This window comes from Lepidochelys kempii, chromosome 2, assembly GCF_965140285.1.
Source record: "Lepidochelys kempii isolate rLepKem1 chromosome 2, rLepKem1.hap1, whole genome shotgun sequence".
NCBI lineage: Eukaryota > Metazoa > Chordata > Testudines > Cheloniidae > Lepidochelys > Lepidochelys kempii.
In genome coordinates, this window is record NC_136381.1 from 180,710,920 (window position 1) to 180,736,174 (window position 25,255).

At 40.7% G+C, this 25,255-nt stretch overlaps 1 protein-coding gene across 2 annotated transcripts in view; it reads left to right on the plus strand.

Moving 5' to 3' along the window:
• ELMO1 (engulfment and cell motility 1) overlaps nt 1-25,255 on the plus strand; it is a 413,972-nt gene that overhangs the window by 275,570 nt on the left and 113,147 nt on the right. For both annotated transcript variants that reach the window (XM_073332875.2, XM_073332876.2), the window contains one exon: nt 2,758-2,894. In XM_073332875.2, coding sequence (XP_073188976.1) covers nt 2,758-2,894 — 137 coding nt within the window. The remainder of the gene's footprint in view (nt 1-2,757; nt 2,895-25,255) is intronic.

Consider the following 25,255-nt stretch of genomic DNA (forward strand, 5'->3'; position numbering starts at 1 on the left):
TGCCTCAGTTCTCGATCTGTGCAGTGGGGATAATAATGTTGCCTTTCTCTCATCCGTTGTCGTCTTGTCCATTTAGGTTTAAAGCTCTTTGGAGTATGGATTCTCTTTTACTATGCACTTATACAGCATTTAGTAAAATGGGCTGTGATTTTGGTTGGAGCTTTTAGACACTACAATAATAATAATTGATTCAAGAATGTAAAATTATCCAGTTTCATGGAAGAGTCGTTTTCCAGACAAACAAAAGTGTTACTGAAGTTCAGCATGGAATTTTTTCTACCATCTGGATGTCTATGGAAATTTTGAGGTACCTCTTTATGATGCAGTTCTGAATTTTGAGTCTGGTTAGTTGGGATTAGCATGGTTTAAGACATATTGGCTCTGGTCTTCTGATTGAGTTGAGTTGCCCCATTTGGATTGAGAGGAATTATTTTTACTCTTTCTCTGAGTTGAACAGATGCAGGAAAGTTGCAGTCTGTTGACTAGTTAGAAAAGCATTGGCCTCCCCCAATTTTTATTTTTATTTTTTTTTAAACAATCAAAATAAGAATACAGCTTGGTACTTATTATGAGGAGCATGCCTGGAATTGATGATCAAGTTTCTGAGGATCCATAAATTTCACATTAATTTTGATTTATTGATGTATTTATTTTTAAACAAGAAGGAACTGTGATTAGGATTAATCTGAGAAGGATTAGAGAGGCCAGCATACCTCATAGTTACTGCCTTGTTTCATGGTCTGATTTACACAGCCACGGCACTGACTGCATTCTTCTGCCTGACATTATTTTATTTCTCCTCATCGTTATAATATTTTATGATTTAAGGACAAGCACGCTCTGAGAAACCTGTTCTTTTGTGCCACTGCCATTATTACAGGCTGAAGACCTGATAATTGGAAATTCTGGGCACTCATGACTCCAATTGAAATGGAGGGAAGCTGAAGGTGCTCTGAAAACCAGGCCGCTGGCATTTTATTTTTTTAAGGGAAGGAGGCCTTACTCATAAACTGAGCTGCTGCCTTGACCAATTTGCCCTTGACTGCACAGCCTTGGAAGTGAATGGATTTCATTTGATTAGAATGTGACCTGAACTCCTAAATTAACTCCGTCCCTAGCTCTATAGCCAAGAAATTGATTATATTTTGATCTGACATTACAATTAAACCTCATGTGTGCGATTAAGCTTCAGAGTTTTGCCTCCATAATTGGAATGTTGTACCTCAGGAAAGATCAGAGACCCTTTTTCTTTGAGGCACTAAGTAATTCCATGCACAATGTGCTCCTATAGCAGCAGCAACTGCTATGGCAAAGGTAATTATACATACCAAACAGAAAGACAGGTTTCAAAAAGAGGCATCACTCCCATGGGGCTGTAGCAGGCAAGGAGCCAGGCTCAGGAAAAGAGGCATGTGTTCCTCATCACTGGGGATCTCTCAGTCAGGTAGTTCTGTCTGGATACCCCCAAAGAGTTTTCATGTCTAATCTGGCAAATTTAATCTGGAGGAAGAGGTTACTAAGGATAGTGAGGCATGTGTGAGAGCGCAGGTTGGGAAGCAGTTTGCCCAAAGGGTACGTGATGTTACTGTTCTAGTAATATGTCACATAGGCTGCTTTTGACTACTCCTTTGTTCCTGACGGTAGGTGAGGTTGCTGCTGTAAAAGTCTGTGAGTTGCTAATGAGGAAGATTAGGAGGCTGTTGATGTGGAGGAAAGCTAAGGTTAATTAGCTGATGTGGAGGAGAGCTAAGGTTAATTGAGATGAAGGATGGATGTATCAAGGATGGGCTCAGACTACCCGATAGTCTTTGTGATGCTGGCAAGCAGCCTGGTGACAGAAACTGCATCAATTGCAGCAGCATAGGTGGTAAAATGTCCTTTGGGGCAATTGGTCACCAGTGGCCAGATTTTCAAAAGTGCTCAACTCCCAGCAGCTGCCATTGCCCTAAGATTCTGAAAATCTGGCCATAACTCAGTAAGTCCTACAGGAGAGGACAACCTCTTTGGGCAGAATATCTTCTTCCTTTTTGTGTCTCACAGGCCTTCTCTTCTCTCTTTTTTTCTTTTGTTTTTAAATGTATGCTTGACTTTAGGGTTGAAGAGAATTGCACAGAGAGAGTTTGTATTCAGTCTCTCCTTTAGAAAAAACTTTGTCGATATGTGGAACAGGACTCTGTTTAGCTGTTTGTTAACATTTATTTTAGCTGTATATATTTAAACATCTCTACACTTTCACATAGAAAATCACTTTCTCTGATACCTCTGTGGCATACCGCCACAGAAAACGGGAACTCATCAGCTACTGCTAGCAGAGCTTGTTCTTTGATCAGACGATGGTTTTGTATCCTCTTACTGCTTGGGTTCAGTGTCCGCTTCTCAGTCAGCATGGCTTTGGTGTACATACTGCTAACAGAGGGGTAGGTTCTTCTTTTGATGACTAGGCTTGGAGTTTTGTCTATGCCTTTCTTCATCCTAGCCTGGACGGTAAAGCTCTGCACAAACAACTTGCCGTCACCTCTGAGAGACCATCCAGGCAAGCATCTAGTTGCCCTTTCCTGCAAAGAGGTTCTACACTGTGTCTCATTCACTTTTACATTGCAGACCAGGGCTGGCTTTCCAAAGTGGTGTGTTTACACCTCTATCCTGGTTAGAAATACAGTTCCTAGGAATTACCGTATTTTCCAGATGCGGGTGTTTTTTTTCCAGTTTGGGTCCTGCCTGTTAATATTTTATTTTCCCCTTCTCTTACGTCTTTAGCCAGTGAGACCTGCAATGATTTCCACCCCATGTTCTTCACGCACGACAGATCATTTGAGGAGTTTTTCTGCATCTGCATCCAGCTGTTGAATAAGACGTGGAAGGAAATGAGGGCAACCTCTGAAGACTTCAACAAGGCAAGAGAGGGGAAATTAGTTGACAGTAGTTCTAAGACATGGATGTGTGCTCTTAACTGAGGCCCAAGGGATTTATACATTCCTCTCCCACTTACTTCTCTCCTGGGTTTCTTCTATGTAAATTCCTTGCATGTCAACACTGAGAAACCAAAGAGCAGTGGATGGGAGGGTCTGTGGAGGCTTTCTGACCTATTAAAGTTATGTTACACTGCAGACTCTGAAGATAAATGCAAAAAACCTGGCTTGAGGGGAAACTTTGCCTTTTTATATTGTTAATACCATTCTGAAATGCTGCAGCCTTCAAGGTTGTAAATAATGCAGGGAGAGTACAACAGTGATAATTTTGTGCATCCTTTAATTTCATTTGGATGACCTGAGTGCTGAAGTGGTAAAATATTCAAGAGTGGACATGATCCTGCTGCAACTTTAATGTTATGCATGTCAGCTGCTGGAGTTTGAAGTAACAAAGCTTGCAGTGCTAAGACTTATTAGAAGAGATTTGAACACTGATGTCTGGAATTCTATATTCCAGCCAGACTTGCCAGCAAGTACCCTCATCCTTGCTGGCCCGTTTGACAGGTTCTTGATACCCTTGCCCAAGACTGGGAATAGAGAAGTTGATGCAGCTCCAACAGCTCCAGTGTTCAATACACAGAGTCTTATTGGCATTAGACTTGGATGCTTCATGCCTAATGCCAAACTGAAATGTAGCTGAAAGAGGGTTGGCTGCTTAAGTGAGGAAAAACAGTATTCCCTAGATGAAGTAGTGGTGGATCTTCAAGACACAGTGTGGACTGGCCATCTTTTAGATACAGGTAGCTGCCAATGAGGACATACACTCTGGCAAAAGGAGGAAGGGATGCCCATAAAAAAGCACACTAGTGTTGTGTGTAGTTTACTGGCCAAGAGGTACAGTTATTTACTACCCAAAAATGCATTGGCAAGACAATTCGCTGGATAGTTTGAAAATTTAACTCACATGTATAAATATGCCAACACCTTTAAAGAGGTCATCAAAATAAGTGACTGTATTTAACAAGTGCATGAATGGATGTTGATCACTGAAGCTATATTATCATCCCAGCCCAATAAGGATTTGGTATATAATTGCCTTCACACCAAACTGAGAATATGCAACTAGTTATCCTAGTGGATTAGTGTAATAGGGCAGTCCCATTTCTGACGACAGTCTCCAAAAAGATTCAGTGGAGGATGAAACTTAATAGATTTATTTTTCGGTATTATACATTGCTCTAGGGTTCTTTGGAAGACCAAGCACAGTTGCCTTTCTGTTCTAATGTACTATTTAAACTTTTAAAAGGATAGGATCTTTTAGCCCTTTTTTTTACAGATGAGTGCCTCTTTGGAGACAGCACAAAGGATGCAGTTTGTTGTCATACATGACAAATTGCTTCTCCTCACTTTCTATCTTCATAAGTCTTAAGATCAGTTTTTAGTTAGAATAACTTTTATCGTCCTGGTAATGTCAGAAAGTACCACTTTCATACTGTTTGTTAATCACTTGAGATGTGGAATTCTTTTTCCCCGAAGCTCAGTTGGAAACTCGGTATACTGGAGTAAGGCTCTTGGAACCTAACATTTCTGCTTGAGAGCTACTCTGTGATCTTTAATCATAATGAAGAAGGGATAGCTCTATTAATTTAAATTTTGATTAATCAAAGTAAATTGGACATTCTATAGGTATTAAGAGGTTTTACAACCTAGCTTGTGGGCACATTTGGAGACTTATTCTCCACCTCTCACACCATAGAAGGGTTAGATTGCTAAAAGTCGAATAGTTGGGAACTCCCCACTACTTTCCCATTGGTTCCTTAGTCTATTCTTAAGGTCTCAGTAAACCATAGATAAAGACTTTTCAGTGGTGAAATCCAGCCACTGCACTCAATGCTGGGGAGATTCCACCACTGTTCATTAATTTTAAAGCTTTTTAACAGCAGCATACTGTTTGAAGAATTCTGTTGTGTGTTTTCAAAGACCTATGTAAGATCTCATGCTTTTTCTTTTAAACGCTCCCTCATTAAACTTCTTGTCAGCCCTGGCTATTACACTTGCATGCATTAGAAAGAAACTCTAATGTTCCTCATATCTTAAAGAAGAGGGATGTTGCTGTTATAACTGTAACCTTTTTTCAGAGTCTTAATATAAAGGTAGAAGTCTGTATAGAATAATTCAGTCAGGCAGCTAAACTTATATTGTACCTTTATGACATACTTTAGGGCTTACATTATTCATATCTGGTGGGTATTGTAGAAAAATTAAGATGTAGTTAGACATGCAAATGGAAACAACTTCACTTTATTTGAAACATGTCTGGTTTTGGAGTGCACAGGTGATCAAAGAGCCTTTAGCATGCTATGTCATCAGTTGTTGTTTGTAAAAGTACGATATGGTTTGTGCCTTTGTAAATATAATAATCTTTCCTAGCTGTACGTAATCATACATGTTGTATATTGGTACAGGGAAAGGTTGTGTCTCAGTTTTACTGACGGGTCTGAGATTAATGTGGGTGAACTAGGGGGCACTGAGTTAGTCCAGGGGATTGGTAATGGAATACAGAACCTTTCAAAAGCAGGGTGCAGGTTTACATCTAGCTTAATAGGGACTAAATGAGAGATGGCTGTTTGGTGTCCTATGTAAAAGATGTTTGGTGATCACATAAACCTACCACACCACAACAGCTTGTGTTTATTGGCCCTTTGTTGCCCATTTCATCAGAGACTGTGTCTTCGCTGCAAAAACTAGTAACTGGAGTCCGGGGCAAGCAACCAAAGAAGGGGGTGTCAAACCAGTTGAGAGCTAATCCCCAGATAAGCCACAAGGAGGCACCCCAGCAGTGAGTAGTAAACAGGGTCACACATCCTGGTTTTTGTAAACCCCCTGCATTCACTGGTCATCTGAAGGAGCAGTTGGCCATGTGAGCGGGTGAATATGACAGCAGAATAGGTGAGTGCATATGCACCTCATGGATCACCCCCATGTCTGTCATATGATAATGTCACCATTGCAGCCTCCATGAAGTCTCTCTGTGAGCAGCCCCTCGAGGCCAGTCCTCCTCCACACACAGAGTCACATCCATGTTGAGTATGAGATTCTAGGGACTTCTGAGAGCGGCGAGCCTAAATGTAAGTCGGTGGCTCCTGACTCAACTGTGACTAGCATGTCAAAATCTCCTGTTCAAATCTCTGTCATCCCCAATAAAACCATAGAATGTGAACTTTTCTCCTTCAGGACAAGAATCCTGGTTTTCACCCTGAAAATCTGGTGAGGCTATAAATCAACTATTTTTATTCTTAAATATAAACACTTTCTCAAAGTATTAAACTACTGTAACCATTTGCAGTGACTCAAACTCAGACTGTTCAGCATTTCAAAGGGATCTGTCTGGTTGTCTTGCATGAACATTCATCCATCAGACTGCTCAACTTAAGGCTTCTTGGCAGCTTCTTGTTCAATTGGAATTGTAAATCCTGAGTCTTCCTGGACTTACTGTTGACCTCAAATGGTTCTCAATCAATAAATATACAAAAGTCTCTGTCTTGCAGAAACCACAGCACCCAGGTAGTTCAAGAAAATTCATAGTACAGCTCTAAGGAGTAAATCTATTGTAGTGTATTCACATTTAAGATTTTCTAGTGGTAATGAAGGTGTAGACTGTATCATTTCAAGAAGGCTGACAGAATGACCTTCCCAAGATAAAGCCATGGACCACCAAAATCCAAAGCTTTTAAAGTCCTTACAGCTCCTGCTTTGATTGAAGCAACTGCTGCAGGAGGAAATCTAATAAATTCCTAAACCTATAGCTTTTTTAAAAAAACTAGAGAGTTAAGATGTCTTATTGTCAAGATTTTCCCTCATTGCGGAAATATAATTCATACATTTTACCATGTAGTCATTTGAGGTCATCCTTCTCAGATACTGAAGATATATTTTTATTGCCAATTAATGCTATATGCTATAAACTTTGCAAAGTTCAATTAAAACTGTAATTTCAAATTACTATACAAGACAGATACATCTTCCTAGCTATTTCTTGTAGGCGAACCACAATAAGGCCCTAGACCTGTGTATCCATGAGGAGTCCCAGTGACTTTATTGGAATGTCTCACTGGCAACGGCAGTCCATGGTACTAGATCCCAGTGCAGGAATGGGGCATAAATTGATAATTTATGAGATTATATTAAGAACATACATAAATTATATGAGACATATTGTAGGCATACATTTAACAAACAGTGCTCTGTGTTGGTCAGTAGTAAATTTAATAGGTAACATTCACACTGGCAGCAGATAAAAGCAATACATATCTTTTGTGAATCCTGTAATTAAATACCAAAGCAAGTGCTGAGGCATTTGATGACCACAAAAGACATTTATTGGTGATACACTCCAACACTCTGAACATTTTTCCTTGTTCTATGACAAGATAACAGAAAAGACAATGAGCATAATATAAAAAATGAAAAATATTGTTTTTCTGCTTGGTGAGGATTTGAAAGGACTATGCTGTTCTTTCTCAGATTCTCTAGTGACTTCATGTTGTAGGCATAGTTAGAATGTATAATTACTCAAGGGCAGGTTTAGAATATGACTAATTGTTCAAGAGCAGGATTTAAAACTGAATAATTATGTAAGCAATGTACTGAGGGAGGCAAGTGGTTTTTGGTCCAGCATTACTTGTGATGAATAGAGAACACTTGGGAAAAGAGTATTTTCAAATACCGTTTGAAAGTAGGGACTATGGGGGCTGTCCAGGGAGAGTGAAGTCGTCAGCCTGGAGCCACTGCAGCAAGCACTCAGTCACCTGCCTTGAGGCATCCTCTGGCAAGAAGGTGGTACAGTGTGTGGTTGGAATGATGACAAACTGTGTGGAGCTCACAGACTTTGTCTGAAATCTGGGCTTTAATTTGGACTTTTTGGTGAATTCCAGTTTCATGAGTATAACAACAAGAACTGACCATGCCTTCTAAATGCCACTTAACATTAAGTCCAAATTCACATTCACTCTGTTCCCACGGGGCAGCACAAAACACTGAAAAAAGAGGAGAAAGTGTCCTGTATCACTCTCAAGTGATTCCCTCTACTGATAGAAATAATACTTAGCATGTTTTGTTCAGAGTTAGCTAAGTATTATCCCCATTTTATATATAGGGAACACAGGCACAAGGATATTAGTGACTTGCCCAAGAGAGACAAGATGCGTGAGGTAATATCTTTTATAGGAGCTCTTCTTTAGGTCTGAGTTGCCCAAGATCACACAGGAAGCCAATAGCATAATGAGGTATAGACCTAGGTCTCTAGAACATCTCCTTGCTCACCCGTTGCCCAATCCACTGCATCACACTGCCGCTAGATTTATGGAGCAGCCTCAACTGGTTGCAAAAGTCTTTCATCTATTTAGCAGGACCCTCAAAGGTCCTGAATCACAGAAACTGCTTATATCCTTTGCTGAGGGAAACCAGTCGCTTAATGGACAGTCAGAAAGAGGTACCGTGATGAGGGTTGGGGAGACAGGTAAAGGAGAAAGGGAACATTAAAGGACCTGCAGTGCCACCTGAAAGGGAAAAAATAGGTAATGGAAAAATAAAAGTGAAAAGTAAAATCCAGTGTGCAGACCATGCTTTTCTTTTTAATAGCGCTGTGCTAAGTAGCTCTTCACAGATGTTCACAAAAGTGTTAATTGTTTTCTTATGGGCACTTCAACATTTGTGAAGCAGTGAATGTAATTTCTTCTGGGTTGACTTTAGAAATGAAATGTTTGCATCTAACTAGGGAAAATGTTGGGATAGCTGAATGATTATACCCTTCTGTTAGCCTTATTAGAATTTCATTTGATAATTTTTTGTTTATATTGGTCGGAGATACTGCAAAATGAATAATTCTCCTGTAGAATAAATGTTGTATATCTCAGTCTCCAGTAGATTGGTGCAAATTAAATTAACCACCTGAGGCTATTAGCACTCTATTCATTTTTATTGGAAACAGATAATTGCTATGAATATATTGTTATTAATTGTGCAGTGCATGAAGTTAGCGAAACACTTGGCAATTATAACTCATTTTACAAGTCTACTGTATGGCATATATAGAAAGATGAGTTTTTTAATTGAAAACTACTATTCAAGAATAGTAGAAACCTGTTGGGTGCAGTGAGGTTATCAGGTCTATTCCATTAGCACCCATTTGTTTAAAAGGGCTTTGCTGTTTTAAACTATGCACTTTGGTATGTTATGTGGTAAATCTATTCATTTAAGAAATTTCTTCTTGCATCTGGTCAATATTCTATTAAATCTGCCCTTTTAGTGCACTGGAAATTTATCCATTTAGCAAATGTATTCTTCATCAGCTATTAATTTTAAAATGGCTTTGGTATATAACTTCATCTGTGTTTATCTATATCTTTCTGATCTACATTAGTATCCCACTATATTGCCAAACCAAGACAATTACTGCAAGAGGCACCAGGAGGTTAAGTAGAGAAGATGCAGTCTTGTATCTACAGATGGGTCAGAATGCAAAAATCAGATTAAAATTTCAACATTCTTACCTGAAAATTTGGGGTTGTTCAGATCAAAGGCACTTGTCCCGTAGATAACATTTTTCATCCTCTTCAACCTAACTCCTTTAGGCCCTTTTGAAAACCCCAGCCTCAACTAATATTGTAAAGAATGCATTCCTGTTTTTAAAAAAAGTTAATTTAGTTGGGTTTTATGAGATTGTAAGCATTTAAATTGAACTTAGAAGTAGGGCTGTTGATTAATCGCAGTTAACTCACACGATTAACTCAAAAATTAATTGTGATTAAAAAAATTAATCGCAATTAATTGCAGTTTTAATCACACTGTTAAAAATAGAATATGAATTGAAATTTATTAAATATTTTGGATGTTTTTCTACATTTTCATATATATTGTATTCTGTGTTGTAATTGAAATCAAAGTTTATATTATTTTTTATTACAAATATTTGCACTGTAAAAATGATAAAAGAAATAGTATATTTCAATTCACCTCATACAAGTACTGTAGTGAAATCTTTGTTGTGAAAGTGCAACTTACAAATGTAGATTTTTTTTTGGTTACATAACTGCACTCAAAAATAAAATAATGTAAAACTTCACAGCTTACAAGTCCACTCAGTCCTACTTCTTCTTCAACCAATCGGTAAGACAAACAAGTTTGTTTGCATTTACAGGAGATAATGCTGCCCTCTTCTTATTTACGAAGTCACCAGAAAGCGAGAACAGGCATTTGCATGTCACTTTTGTAGCTGGCATTGCAAGGTATTTACATGCTAGGTAATGCTAAACATTCATATGCCCCTTCATGCTTCGGCCACCATTCCAAGGACATGCTTCCACACTGATGACGCTCTTTAAAAAAATAATGCATTAATTAAATTTGTGATTGAACTCCTTGGAGGAGAAATGTATGTCCCCTGCTCTGTTTTACCTGCATTCTGCCATATATTTCACGTTCTAGCAGTCTCCAGATGATGACCCAGCACATGTTGTCGTTCATTTTAAGAACACTTTTTCTGCAGATTTGACAAAACGCAAAGAAGGTACAAATGGGAGATTTCTAAAGATAGCTACAGCACTTGACACAAGGTTTAAGACTCTGAAGTGCCTTCCAAAATCTGAGAGGGATGAGGTGTGGAGCATGCTTTCAGAAGTCTTAAGAGCAACACTCTGATGCGAAAATTACAGAACCCGAACAACCAAAAAAGAAAATCAACCTTCTGCTGGTGGCATCTGACTCAGATAATGAAAATGAACATGCATCAGTCCGTACTGCTTTGGATTGTTAGTGAGCAGAACCCGTCATCAGCATGTCCCCTGGAATGGTGGTTGAAGCATGAAGGGACATATGAATCTTTAGCGCATCTGGCAAGTAAATATCTTGTGATGCCAGCTACAACAGTGCCATGAGAACACATGTTATCACTTTCAGGTGATATTGTAAACAAGAAGTGGGCAGGATTATCTCCTGCTAATGCAAACAAACTATTTGTCTGAGCGATTGGCTGAACAAGAAGTAGGACTGAGTAGACTTGCAGGTTCTAAAATTTTTACAATGTTTTATTTTTGAATGCAGGTTTTTTTGTAAGTTCAACTTTCATGATAAAGAGATCGCACTACAGTACATATTAGGTTAATTGAAAATACTATTTCTTTTGTTTTTTTTACAGTGCAAATACTTGTAATAAAAAAGTAAATATAAAGTGAGCATTGTACACTTTGTACTCTGTGTTGTAATTGAAGTTAATATATTTGAAAATGTAGAAAACATCCAAAATATTTAAATAAATGGTATTGTATTATTGTTTAACAGTATGATTAATCGCGATTAATTTTTTTAATCACTTGACAGCCCTCCTTTGAAGCAATAAGAAAAAAAACTGCTGGCTCTTTTCTGCCCTCTATAATATGCAAAGGCAAGCTCATAACTTTTTTTTTTTTTTAAATCTAGCTTTTACACTGAAAATATCATGTTGTCACTTCCTTGTCTTTGCCAGGTGGCTCTGTAATCTTTGGAAGACCTTCCTAAAATAGGGGTGTCACATCAGGCTATAACTGGAGCTGTGCAGTAAGTGGGATGCTGATCAATGCAGTAATCCTGTAAAATTATCCATGGAGGCAGAAAGTTATGTGACCTCTATATTGAGTTCCATTGAATTCATGGGAGCTCTGTGCAGTTGTAAGGTACAGCCATGTGAATCATTTTATCAGGGTAAGGAGCTAAGAATAAAGCTCAGGCTACAGATTTGTGTGGCCCCTTATTTTATGTAATCCAAAGGCCTTGCCAAGGTCCTCCAGTGGTAAGAGAGGGCTTTGTATTTCTAATGTGATTGTAGCAGGGTGGGAGAGGATACACTGAAATAATCACGTAGGTCTTTATCAGGAAGGAATTGTTACGGGGAAAACATTTTAAGGGTGAAATCCTGCCCCATTGAAATCAATGGCAGTTTTGCTATTGACTTCAATGAGGCCAGTTTTTCACTTTTATTTTGCTTTCCAGTTCACCTTTCAATTACATGGCAAATAGGAAGTGCAGAGAGAGAACAAGGTAATACTTGGGTTATTACATATTGTTGTTGTTTTTTAAAAATCAAAAATTGTATTCCACCGAAAAGGTGATTTTGCATGAGGAGAGGACTGAGCTCTGGTCTACATTACAAACTTACGTTGGTATACCTTCGTCGCTCAGGGTGTGGAAGTGGATTACCTATGCTCTCCTGTCGGAGTAGATAGCATCTTCACTAAACACTACAGCAGCACAGCTGCACCAGTGTAGCGCTGAAGTGTAGACAGGCCCTCAGGCATAGACGGCTGGTGCCTCCCCATGCTGTGGGGGGAGGCACCAGCAAAAGGGGAGGACATGTGACGTTTCCACATGTCTCCCCCTCCCGCCCAGCCTGGGGCCCCCAGGCTGTTGCTGCCCCCTCCCCACCCTACGTTACCTGTGTTGGGGGAGGGAGGGGTGCTCTGTCCTCCGACTGTGCCGGCTCTCCCTCAGCGTGTTTGGCTGCCCTCCCTGGCAGCCAGGCCTGGGCAGGGAGTGGGACGGACCCACTCCCGTTCTCTGCTCCATGCAGCATAGCCAGCTACCTTGGAGAGAGTCTGGTGGGGAGGGTGGCAGTGGCTGTCCGCTTCCTGCCCGGTCTCAGCTTCTGGGGACAGGGGCTCATTGCAAGCGTGCCAGGGAGGAAGGAGGGCTCCAGGTCGCTCGGCCACTGGCCCCAGAAGTCGAGCCTGTGCAGGGGGCAGCCAGGCACTCTCCCAGGCAGCTGCTGCGCTGCAGTGGGCAGCGTCCCAGCGTGGCCAGAAGAGGCTCTGGTCCTGCCCCTTCTGCTCCAGCTCTGGCCACGCCCCTTCTTCCCACCCCGGCAGCGGCTGTGGTGGAACTTGACCCGGCATCCCCCCTCCTGCCCCCCCACCCCCCGGCTCCCGATGTATCACCTCTGCCCTCTGAGGTGGATGAATGCCCTCTAGGGAGGGAACAAAAGGGTGTGGGTCGACAAAACATTCATTACAATCAAAGCATCTAGGTAAATAAAATAAAATCTTTGCTCTTGATATGCAGTGTCTTAGGTTTATTTCATCCTGCTGCTTAGTTTCTTATTTTATTTTACAGTGGTGGTTTATTATTCATTTTCTAATAAGAATTACAGTGGTCTAGCCTTAGCTTCCCCCTTCTCTCTATCATGCAACACAGCTCAGACTAAACATAAGAGTTCTGTTGAATATTTGCAAACTTCTGATGGGTCTCCTTTTCTAAAATCCTGGATTCCCCTGACTGAATGGATTCCGCTCTTTCATTCCAGCCCTGGATTCCAGCCCTCTGTGGAGATAGAGGTGGTTAGGGACTATTTAGAAAAGCTGGACGTGCACAAGTCCATGGGGCCGGACGAGTTGCATCCGAGAGTGCTGAAGGAATTGGCGGCTGTGATTGCAGAGCCATTGGCCATTATCTTTGAAAACTCGTGGCGAACCGGGGAAGTCCCGGATGACTGGAAAAAGGCTAATGTAGTGCCAATCTTTAAAAAAGGGAAGGAGGAGGATCCTGGGAACTACAGGCCAGTCAGCCTCACCTCAGTCCCTGGAAAAATCATGGAGCAGGTCCTCAAAGAATCAATCCTGAAGCACTTGCATGAGAGGAAAGTGATCAGGAACAGCCAGCATGGATTCACCAAGGGAAGGTCATGCCTGACTAATCTAATCGCCTTTTATGATGAGATTACTGGTTCTGTGGATGAAGGGAAAGCAGTGGATGTACTGTATCTTGACTTTAGCAAAGCTTTTGACACGGTCTCCCACAGTATTCTTGTCAGCAAGTTAAGGAAGTATGGGCTGGATGAATGCACTATAAGGTGGGTAGAAAGCTGGCTAGATTGTCGGGCTCAACGGGTAGTGATCAATGGCTCCATGTCTAGTTGGCAGCCGGTATCAAGTGGAGTGCCCCAAGGGTCGGTCCTGGGGCCGGTTTTGTTCAATATCTTCATAAATGATCTGGAGGATGGTGTGGATTGCACTCTCAGCAAATTTGCGGATGATACTAAACTGGGAGGAGTGGTAGATACGCTGGAGGGGAGGGATAGGATACAGAAGGACCTAGACAAATTGGAGGATTGGGCCAAAAGAAATCTGATGAGGTTCAATAAGGATAAGTGCAGGGTCCTGCACTTAGGACGGAAGAACCCAATGCACAGCTACAGACTAGGGACCGAATGGCTAGGCAGCAGTTCTGCGGAAAAGGACCTAGGGGTGACAGTGGACGAGAAGCTGGATATGAGTCAGCAGTGTGCCCTTGTTGCCAAGAAGGCCAATGGCATTTTGGGATGTATAAGTAGGGGCATAGCGAGTAGATTGAGGGACGTGATCGTTCCCCTCTATTCGGCATTGGTGAGGCCTCATCTGGAGTACTGTGTCCAGTTTTGGGCCCCACACTTCAAAAAGGATGTGGATAAATTGGAGAGAGTCCAGCGAAGGGCAACAAAAATGATTAGGGGACTGGAACACATGAGTTATGAGGAGAGGCTGAGGGAGCTGGGATTGTTTAGCCTGCAGAAGAGAAGAATGAGGGGGGATTTGATAGCTGCTTTCAACTACCTGAAAGGGGGTTCCAAAGAGGATGGCTCTAGACTGTTCTCAATGGTAGCAGATGACAGAACGAGGAGTAGTGGTCTCAAGTTGCAGTGGGGGAGGTTTAGATTGGATATTAGGAAAAACTTTTTCACTAAGAGGGTGGTGAAACACTGGAATGCGTTACCTAGGGAGGTGGTAGAATCTCCTTCCTTAGAGGTTTTTAAGGTCAGGCTTGACAAAGCCCTGGCTGGGATGATTTAACTGGGAATTTGTCCTGCTTCGAGCGGGGGGTTGGACTAGATGACCTTCTGGGGTCCCTTCCAACCCTGATATTCTATGATTCTATGATTCCCTAATTAAGACCATTTATTACTGTAGATCTCATACAGGTCTGCTTTAACACCCTGTAGGTGGCCATTTAAAAACCTGTTGGCTCTTCATGTTTTCAAAGCACTCTTCATTTTCATCACTGTGGGTGCAAATAGGGCCAAAAAACCACCCTTAGCTTTCAATAGGGTGATTGTACTGTGAACTACTAACTGTGCTTTTTTGTACTCTCTGTACAAATGTTTGGCACTGGAAGAAGTTCTGTTACTTTCATGCAGGCTGTCCCAGTCAGTCAGTGAAATGATATAACCTGTCACCCAAACAAAATATGTTGTGATATTGCCCCTGTCATTCTCTGTTTAAACTGCTGATAAAAATCAAACCCTGAGAACCCCTCTCATCTTTGAATTTGTATTTCTTCTTTCTAATGTATGTTTCCATAATTTGGTTAAATCAGAGGTGCATGGCATATGGCTTTTTGCTGCATGAATTGCTACTGATGTAAATGTCAGTGAGCGTATAATTCCAGATTTTCATTTTGTAAATGACAATGCATTGTTCAGCCTGAAAGCTCCCTAGACTGTAGACCTTATTATAGGCGAATAAAAAAAGGGGGGAGGGAATGACGTCTGAGATTTTGTTTCAGTTGAAATGAGGTTATCATGATGAGTGATGTAGCTGACAATGAGATTTTTATAGCCTGTCTTAGAGTAGCAGAGGAACTCAAATTATTATTGGCTCACTTTAAGTAATTGTAATCTAAATAGCACTGTGGTTGAAGAGAGGGAGTGAAAATCATTCAGATGGCTTTTTCTTTTAAACAAAGCAAGATTTTCTTTTTGTCCTTACACTCGTGTCTTTGTTTGTCGTCTGAAATTTACATGTCGTATGTTGTCTTGATCAAATACAGCGGTTGCCATTAAAAAGCCAACCTTTACCAATTAGAAATACTGCCGTTTCCCACTGTTATTAGAACAGGAGATAACAGCCCTGTGTTTGACAAAATGTGCATCAGGTCACCAGTCAGATGATCTAGACTACTCCTGCACCAGGGTAAGCAGAGTTGGTGAGCCTTCAAAGTGATAAAGACAAATGAGTGTAGCCTGCTGGAGGATAGAGACATGGTGAGTGAGAGATGAGTTAACCCAGTGAGAAAAATGGGAGTTGTTCACATCTCCTCACTGATTCAGTCTAATTACCTGCAGTCTCAGAAAGCCAGTACTGCATGAGTTCACATTCAGAAAGCTTTTTTCACAACTAGAATGCTAGACTTTTTTTTTAAATTAAACCTTAAATTCAGCAGAAGCTGATGGGTAAGCCCCCTATTCACTAGGGGAAGTTCCCTGCTCACCACTGATGAGAAAACAAGGGGAAGCCTGGGTATGCTGTTGCTCAGATGTGTCAGTGGTAACAGCTAGTGAATGGTGACTTTCTTAAAATGGTAATCACAGTAAGTTAAAACCAGCTTGAATGTTTTGCCAGAATCATCCTCCGTTCCGCCCCAATTCCCTCCCTCCCCCCCAAAACAGCTTCTTCTGATTCGGGGGGCAATCAGTGTGTACTTACTGAGGAAGCTTAATTTTTGTACTGTTGAAAACGTGAGCTAATGAACATTTTAGGGCTAGGCATTGTTAGGGGTGGCAAAGCTGATGTGCAATTGTAAAAGAGTTCAGCTCTGAAGCTTTATCACTGAAGAGAAAAACCATATATTGAGGGCTGTGGGGTGTCATGTGTCCCCTTCTATCTCTCCTTTCCCACAAAACTTAAAAGCCTTCTTAAAAATGCCAACAATAAAGAGAGAGATTATCAATGGGATTTCTTTTCAGTCAAAATTCCTTGAGGTCTTCAGAGTTGCAACCATGTCCTGGCACGAAGCTGAAATAGGCCTGTCAGTGGGAAATACCTGATAAATGTAACATTGTGCAAGTTGTGACTGCAGCACTGGACAAATAATTTGAGGTCACATGAGCAAATTGCCTTGGAGACTGGAGGCAGTACAGAAATGAATATCAATCCCATTGTTAATATCACTGGAATAGAAACCAGAATCTCTGATTAAAGAACTTTCTGCTTCATTTGAGGACAGTAACAACATGACTATGAAAACTGAAATGCTCATGGTCTCTACTTGCATCAAGGATTTTAGGCTGGTAGGCTACTCCTGGAAGGAACTGAAGTGTTGTGACACTTCCCAGGGGTACACAGTATTGTACACCCTCCACTCCACTTGTAGCTGTCCCTAGAGTGCTTTAATCTTCAGGTCCCAAGAGGACTAACTCAGCACTCCTTCCTTTGCCCTGCTGTTAACATGGGTACTTGTGGTAGGGCCTTATAAACCAGGACTATGCCTGCTCTGTATGGATATTCAAAATCCCCTGGCACGTTTTATAAGAATAAGTGTTTGTCCTGTTGTGCTTGACCAAATGTCCTAGGGAAATTGGAAAGCCAGTTTACCCTGTATGGTGTGAGCATATTAGTTACCATCTAAAACTTATTTTAGGACAGCCTACTTCATAGTTAGAAGAGTGTCTGAAAAACACCAAATGGGATTCTGGAACATCATAATTTTTGCAAACACAGAAGTATGCAATAAAGAGGGCAATTTCATAATTGCCAACATTTTAAAATTCTTTTACAAGGATTCTTCTCCAGCTAAGCCAGCGTATGGAAGCTGCCAAAGAGCTGTGCACCCATTCTGGTGGATTTTAGGTTACTTTTCATCTGAATGCTCAGACTCGTAACTCCTCCTCCCTATTGAACTCCATTTTGTAATTTTATAAAAAATACCCATAAACTAGTGATTGAGGAACTTCCAAAATGGGATTCAGAACAAACACTCAGATATTCAGATGCTTTTCTGTTCCATTGGAGACTCCCTTTATCCTTTCTCTCCCCGTGACCCCTTGCCCCCAACAGACTTATCCCTGTCTGTGGCTGCCATCTTGAGGGGCTAAGAGAGGTCCTTTTGCAGCTACTGCTCTTTCAGGTGGCGGGGGCAGGGGGAGGGAGGAATGGTAGGACTTTTCTCACAACCTGTGGCTTTTTCCTCAATTTCTCTGCTGAGGAGGGCCAAGTCCCATATTCCAGCTATCCCTGCCAAACTGATTCTTTCCACCACCACCCAATAGGTACTCTCATTCTGTCTATTTGCTACTCTGCTCAATGGCCTCTTGTGATAGGAGGCAAAAGTATCCCTCAGGCTGTAGCAATGGCCACAGTCCCTGGGTTCTGAACAACTGGGACTGCTGGCAGCTATGTATTTTCATTACTGAAAGGAAACTGAAGGGCATTATTTAAGTTAAAAGACATGCACTAGATCAAGCAAACATTACAATTTCCTCTTCCTAACTATGAAACGGGGCACTTGACCAAGTAAAGTGTCCTTTACATGTACGAATAAAAACAATACCTTTTAATAATGAAGAAATCACGTTTTTTTCCCACCCAAATCCACATGCACTGTACTAGCCAACTATGTTTGTTTGAGGACAAGAATTTTGCTACTGAGCGAGTGGATAAACCTCAGACGCATGCAACATGCGCGCAGTGTGAATGGGTACCAGCTAGAGAAAACCTGATGGGAGTAGTTTACTGTGTTTTTAAAAATGAAAATCTCTGTACAAAACTTTGTTGCACTCGTATGCTTTTCTTTGCCTTGTTGCCTTTAGTCTATAAAGAACAGAATGTTTTGTAGCTGCTCAATTTGCTTTAGTTATTACCATGTGAAAGAATTTGGTGATTCTAATTTCCTTCTCTACGCTTCTTGATTTTTAGTACTATAGTAACATTTCCATATCTGTTGTTGATTTTACGATAGCCAGGACTTTCTCATTAGTTTTCTGCTACGCCACCATCCTGAGGACATACAATAACCAAATTCAAATTGGGGGACTGGCAGTAGTTTAATTTAATTTTTGCTTAGTTAATTATACAATTTGCATGCTGGCTATGCTTAGAAGTGGCTTCCTCTTTTGGAGATCGACACATTTACAAGCCACATGTTTCATTGTCCAATATGAAATATACATAAATAATCACTGTTTATTTAAAACCAAGTATGAGGCAGAAAAAAATAGAATGACCCAATACCATGTAATTTGTCAAACATTAAAGAAGATAAGAAGAGTAGAGCTGGCCAGATAACAAGAATTATAGGTTGTGAAAAGTGTCAAGGTTTCAGAATTTTTCATTCCTCATGTGATGGGTGGAGGGAAGAGAGCAAGACCCCCACTCCAGAATAGCTCAGTGGTTAGGGCACTCACATGGAAGACCCGGGTTCAAGGGCTTGCTCTGCCTGATCCAGTGTGTGCCCTTACTACTGGCCTCTTCTTCTGGGGTCTTTGTCTGGCTTTGATGAGAAATTCTATCAAGGACCTGAGAAACCTTCCTAATGAAGGTTTTGACAAAACTGATAAATGTTCACAAAAAGTTTGTTTTCACAAATCAGCATTTTCCAACAACAAGAAAAGTTCTGTCCAAAAATTCCTGGTCAGGCTCTAGAGAAGATTCTACCTGATACAGTAGTCGCCATTAGAATATCAGCATATCCAAGTTACTGTATGGTGATATCTGAGATCAGTTTTCACTTACACTTAAAACAGGAGACTTATATAGCACATTTATGGTAAAAGTTGGTGTGACATTACCCAGGGTATAATCTGGACCAATGGATAGCTGTGTGCCCTCAGTTCTCCAACAGAGGGTGCCTCTTACACTACTTTGCTGTGAGAGCTACCACGCCTGGTCTGCTCACACAGCCTGCAGCAAGTAAGTTCCTCCCAATTATATTGTATGAGTGCTATAGTACTCCATGAATTACATTGCAGAGCAACACCAGCAAATTCCCAGTCTCAGACTTCCCCCCAGAAATGTACATCTTGTACTTCCCAGCTCTCTCCTGGACAATACAAGGCTCATATAAAGTCTGTCATTTTATTAATAGAAAATGACATGCTCAAATCCTATTATCCCAAATGGAATTTCCCAAACACTTCAATCGAAACACATTGGTTTAGATAAAACAATAAAACAAGTTTATTACCTACAAAAGAGAGATTTTAAGTGACTACAAGTAATGAGGCATAAAAGTCAAAATTGATTACAGGAAAATAAAAGTAAAAACACAACAAATTCCTACTTAACAAGCTAAAGTGAATTCAAAGCAAAGTGTGTCTCACCATGTTTCACCAGTCTTACTGGCTGAATTTCTTTGAGTCAGGATCCTTCCCCCAGTTCAGTTCTGCTTCCTTGTTCTTCAGGTGTTGTTGATGCTGTGGATCGAGACAAGGAGAGATAATTTGGGGCATCTGCTCTTCCTTCTTATAGTTCTTTCTCGTCTTCAAGAATCATCTCCATCTGAGGTTCAGAAGACAGAAAGTCTGGCATACATATTGGTTTTTCCCCTTTGCTTTTAAATGATAGGTAAATAATGAAGTTGATAGATGCAGAGTCAGACGGATTTTTGTTATAAACTGGCAAAGTGATAATATGTTGGGATTTGGAGAGCAAAGAGGAGGATGAGGAGAAAGCTAAGAGATGGCAGTCATATAATCTTTCACTACATTATCCTTCATGCATAGCAGCCACAAGCAGGAAAGATTAGAGAAGTTGAGCTGTCAAATGAAAAATTAAGTTAAAATGTTTTTCTCTATTTTTAAATGACTGTGAAGATTATAGTTGTACATGACAAATCTAATATTTATGAGTATTTACACACGTGTGTAAGTGCAGTATATGCAATTCTTGCTGTTACCACCAAGACATGCTGGGGTCAGTTACACTCACAACTACCCCAATCCTGCAACTTGATCCTGCAAATGCCATAAACAGCCCCATTGTTCTCAATGGGACTCGACGTGGGCACACGTTTTGGTTGCAGGATTGGGGCCTTGAAATCTGAGCACTTCCATCTCTTGGTGACCCGACTGTGGGTGCAAATAAGGTATTGCAAATGCAAAGGGAGACAGGGACTCGATCTAGCTGAACCTCACTTTGTTAATGCATTGTGAAGCCTGATGCCTGCAGACTGTGAACACACCTGGCCTGAGTAGGTGGGACTACTCAAGCGAGCAAGGGCTGCAGGAGCAGACCCTTGAGGCTAGCTTGGATCAGTGAGGGTGGCAGGATCAACCAGTTGTTACTATTTCAGAGAGGGGTGGTTTTGGAAGCTATACATTTTAAAAGCAAATACTGTACCTATTAAACTGACCATTAGAATAACGGGGCTGCTCAGGTGTCAGAGCAGCAGCACATAATTTTTCAAAACGGTGCAAAGTATTATCAGGGAGAAAATTAAGAGCTGCTAAAATATATTCATGGGCTGGAGAAAGAAAAACAGCAGAAGAAAATGTGCAGGTTCCATTAAGCTGCAGAAATTTTCTGTGGACACACCAAGGTACATTTTCAAAGCAGCATATGGGGTTTATTCTGGTGGCTCTAATTTTAACATGAATGGGAGTCACGTGGCATACTCCCTGCATATGGCTTTGAAAATATCCCCCTGAGCAGTTAAGGAAGACTGAAATCTCTTCAAAATCATTTTTCTCCCAATTCTGAAACATTTAGAAATGAAGGCACTGATGGATTTAAAGCAGCCCTACACAGCATAAAGTGGAAATATAACAGATAAAAAGATATTGACCAAGTGCTGTAAATACGCTTGGGTTCTAATCTACAGGGAACTGAACCTGGAGGAAGAAAACCTGGGTCTGCTCCCACTTTGGCCACTGATTCTGTGTGGCCTTGACCTTTTTGTGTCTGTTTCACTAAGATCATCATGCCAGCCGACTCTGGTAAAATGCTTTGGTATTCAGATAGCTGCATTTTCGCAATCATACGCCAGCACAGTTCCATTATGTTGTTTTTTAGGGTAACAAAATATTCAAATTCTCTGCATTTTAGTTGCTTTCGTTGATTTGCTGCATCTGAGTTGGAAAGACTCTACTTAGAGCAAAGAATAGTTTTTTTAAAAGAGCTGAGTGTTCTCTCTCTCTCTCTCTCACTCTGACTTTCCTCCTCTCTATGGTTCTGGTGACTGTACAGATGATCACAGAGGGCCAGAGTAACTGTCAGGTGTCCACCTTCTCTCTCCTCTGTTATCTCTCTGAAGTACCAGAAAGAGGGTTTTGACTGACTAGGCTCAGGTCATTGAGTCATCAGACCTATGTAGCAGTGTCATTGCCTGGCTCATTTATGACAAGTTTTTGCTTTGAACAATCGTGCCATAAATACTTTCCACCTGATGAGAGTGAAAAGGGTATACAGTACATTTGATAGTGGTGCAGCAAATGTGTCTTGAACGTACATTTTGTAGTTATACAATTCCCAGATAGGCTGATCGATGAAGATGTCCCAGTGAAAATTCCTGGGACACTGTGACGTCATTTGGAGAACCAAGACTTTCCAGGTAAAATTGGGGTGTTTGGTCTCTTTATTGGGTCTTGAATATCTAGCACTGTTATGGAAAATCTAGAGAGTACTGTTCTTTTAAAAAAGTCAATTGAAATCAACCTTAGGAGGCCCAACAGTTTTGGTATTTTTCCTTCTGAGATGAGAGATCTTTGATATAGTGCTTAGGTGAAATTTATTGGTTAACAAACCTTGATTTTACAGTGCCTCTCAAAGAGCTGTTCTGGCATGCATACGCTACTATGTACATAGGAAAGGATGAAAAAAGTTGTAACAACAAAACACCCACAGAGCGGTGAGCACAATCTTCCTAGAAAACAGATGATATTAAATTAGATCCCTGCAAGTGCTCTTCTAATTTTTGATGCCTGCGTTTGCAGTCAGGAACAGCAACTGAAGGCAGGGTGGTTGTAATGGGCTCCTTGCTGCTTTGCCAACAGAACCATTATCATCTGAATTAAAATAAAAATTCTCTCTGGGGAAGCTCATATCGGCAAATAGTCACATGACAGTCAATGCCTGGGGCTGCGAATACAGTGTGCATTTTGTAAAGAGCCACATTCTTTATGCTTTGAGGGAAAGCTTGATTTAAGAGGAGTGAATTGCAGAGTGGGGTTTGCCTCTGTGATGGCAGGCATGGTGATGCTGCAGTGTTGATGGCATGTTTAGTATGTGGATGATTAAGAGAGAAGTAAAATGCATTCGGAAGATCAATTAGAGGAAGACTCATTAACTAGAAGGAAGTTCAGAGCAGATGGGATAGCCTTGACAAAATGAGCCAGAACACACACACAGTTGGGCTTGGTGCGTGGGCTGAATGGTGAGACATGTTTGTTGGAGAGGAGGTTCAGTGAGTGCTTTCCAACAGCTGGTCCTTCCTATTAGTCTTATGAGAGGGAACAGTTTCGGTAGTCACTTGAAATGTTTTGAAGCAGGTGGAATACTATACCCATAAAAACTTTAGTCCTGAATAAAAATGGAGTATAGTTAGTCTGCTCAGTCAACAGTTGTATTTGCAAGGCAAAATGGAAGGTGGGAAGTTGCTTACTCTTTCCCTAAAACAAAGGGAATAGGGCATTTTTCATTTTTTTGCTAAGGGTATGTCGGGAAGGCGGGTATTGTGTAGGTCGCCACTGTCAGAGCTTTAGAATCTCCTCTGGGTCTTCAGAGATTGTCATTCATTATTTTTATAATATACATTTAAATTCTGTTAAATCAAATTAGGTTGTTAAGTTTTTCCCTTCACAGGTGTCTTTGTTGTTGATTTGTTAATGAGGACAGTGCCCCTCCATTTCTCTTGGTTTCCAAAGTGGAGAGTCTGAAGCTTTTCCTCCTGATGTTCCCCCAATCCATCTAGCTTGGTTGGAACTTCCATTTAAAACACTGGATACAACAAGCAATGTAAAAAAGAAGCTACCGTGTGAGTGCAGAGAGTAACACTCATGTATATGTATGTTCAATGTGTTGCATTCATGTGTGTACACAACACACGTGTGCATATATGTGTATGTGCAAGCATGCACATTTACACATACATATACATGAATGTTGCTATGCTGGGGGTAGTCTGAAAAATAGAGCATATTTGCTTATTAGGTAATTAGGTATTGCCCTGTCTGACCATTTTTTATTCATATTGTCAGTGAAAAACTTTTCCCTCAATATTGTCAATTTAAGGAAGCAAGCAAGTAATAAACAGTGAATTGCATTATTTTCTATTCAGCCTATGTTTGCGTACATTTTGTTCCCAAGGTTGGGGGAAGGCAGATAGATTTGTAGGGTAGTTTGAGCTGTTCTAGACAGCCAGTGTTATTTAATGGTTGAACAAGATACTAGTCATCAGGACTTCTGGGTTCTATTCCCAGCTCTGCCAGTAAGTTTAGTCTTGGAAAAGCCCCATCACCTTTCTGTGCCTCAGTTTACCCCTCTTCTACATGTATGTTCTGATATTTACCTACCTTGTAAGGGTCTGATGAGGCTTCATTGATGGTAAATCCTCTGATGAAAGGCACTATGGAAGGATATAAATTTATTAATGAAATGTTCATAATCATACTAATATAATTTCTCCAACGTCTGCTGTACATGTGATTGTTGCTTTTAAATGCAGAGGATAGAAAATGTTCAAATTTTAACAAAAAGTAAATCAAAAGGCTATTTTTTCCAAAGCTGCTCATATAAATACATACAAGGCCTGGAGAAGTTATAAGGTGTTCAGTGATGTTCTCTGGCCCACTGTTCTTAATGTTGTATCAGGTTAATACTTAAGACTGCGTTTTCAGGGTAATAAAAATTCTCACACTAGTAACTTTTTTCCCCTTTCAACAAAAAAAAAGTGAGACTTTTGAGTGAACGGATTTAATGTGCCTGCACGGCAGATGCACTGACACACAAACTGCTGCAGTCTCTGGGGTGAATAATCTCCTCTTTAGATCGTTCCAAAGTACCTATTTATATAATTAACTTATTTAAAACACATACATGATTATTTACACAATGAAGCATGGCAGCTCCAGAGTCATTAGTTTAGCACAGACACTTCTGGGAGCATTTTATTAAATTATTTTTCCTTTTGTTTTCATACCTACTCTTAAAAATATAAAAAGCAAATGACCCAAATAAATCATCCTTTTATTATTTTATGTGACCAAGTAGAGATCACATCAACATGTTCCAATAGAAGATGAGCATAACAAAATACTGAGCAGTTGATATTTCTGCTAGCATTTACCCTTATACACACTTCCTGCCAAGTATTCAGTTTTATACATGTGTGAGGGAGAGAGTGAGTAGTAGGAAGCAAAGATCTATTTTATTCCCCTTGGTTGCAACACCATCAATAGCACCCTTGTATGCTGCTCACTACTCCTCATGCTAACAGAGAACCTTAAAGGGTGCTCTTGGAGTTGGACTCTCTGCATCAGAGGTAAATTCAGTCTTTGTCATTAGCGAAGTGAGTGTTAGGGGAGCAGCTAAAGCCAGATGCCCCATAGACCATTGTTGGCATCAGGGTACAGCAGT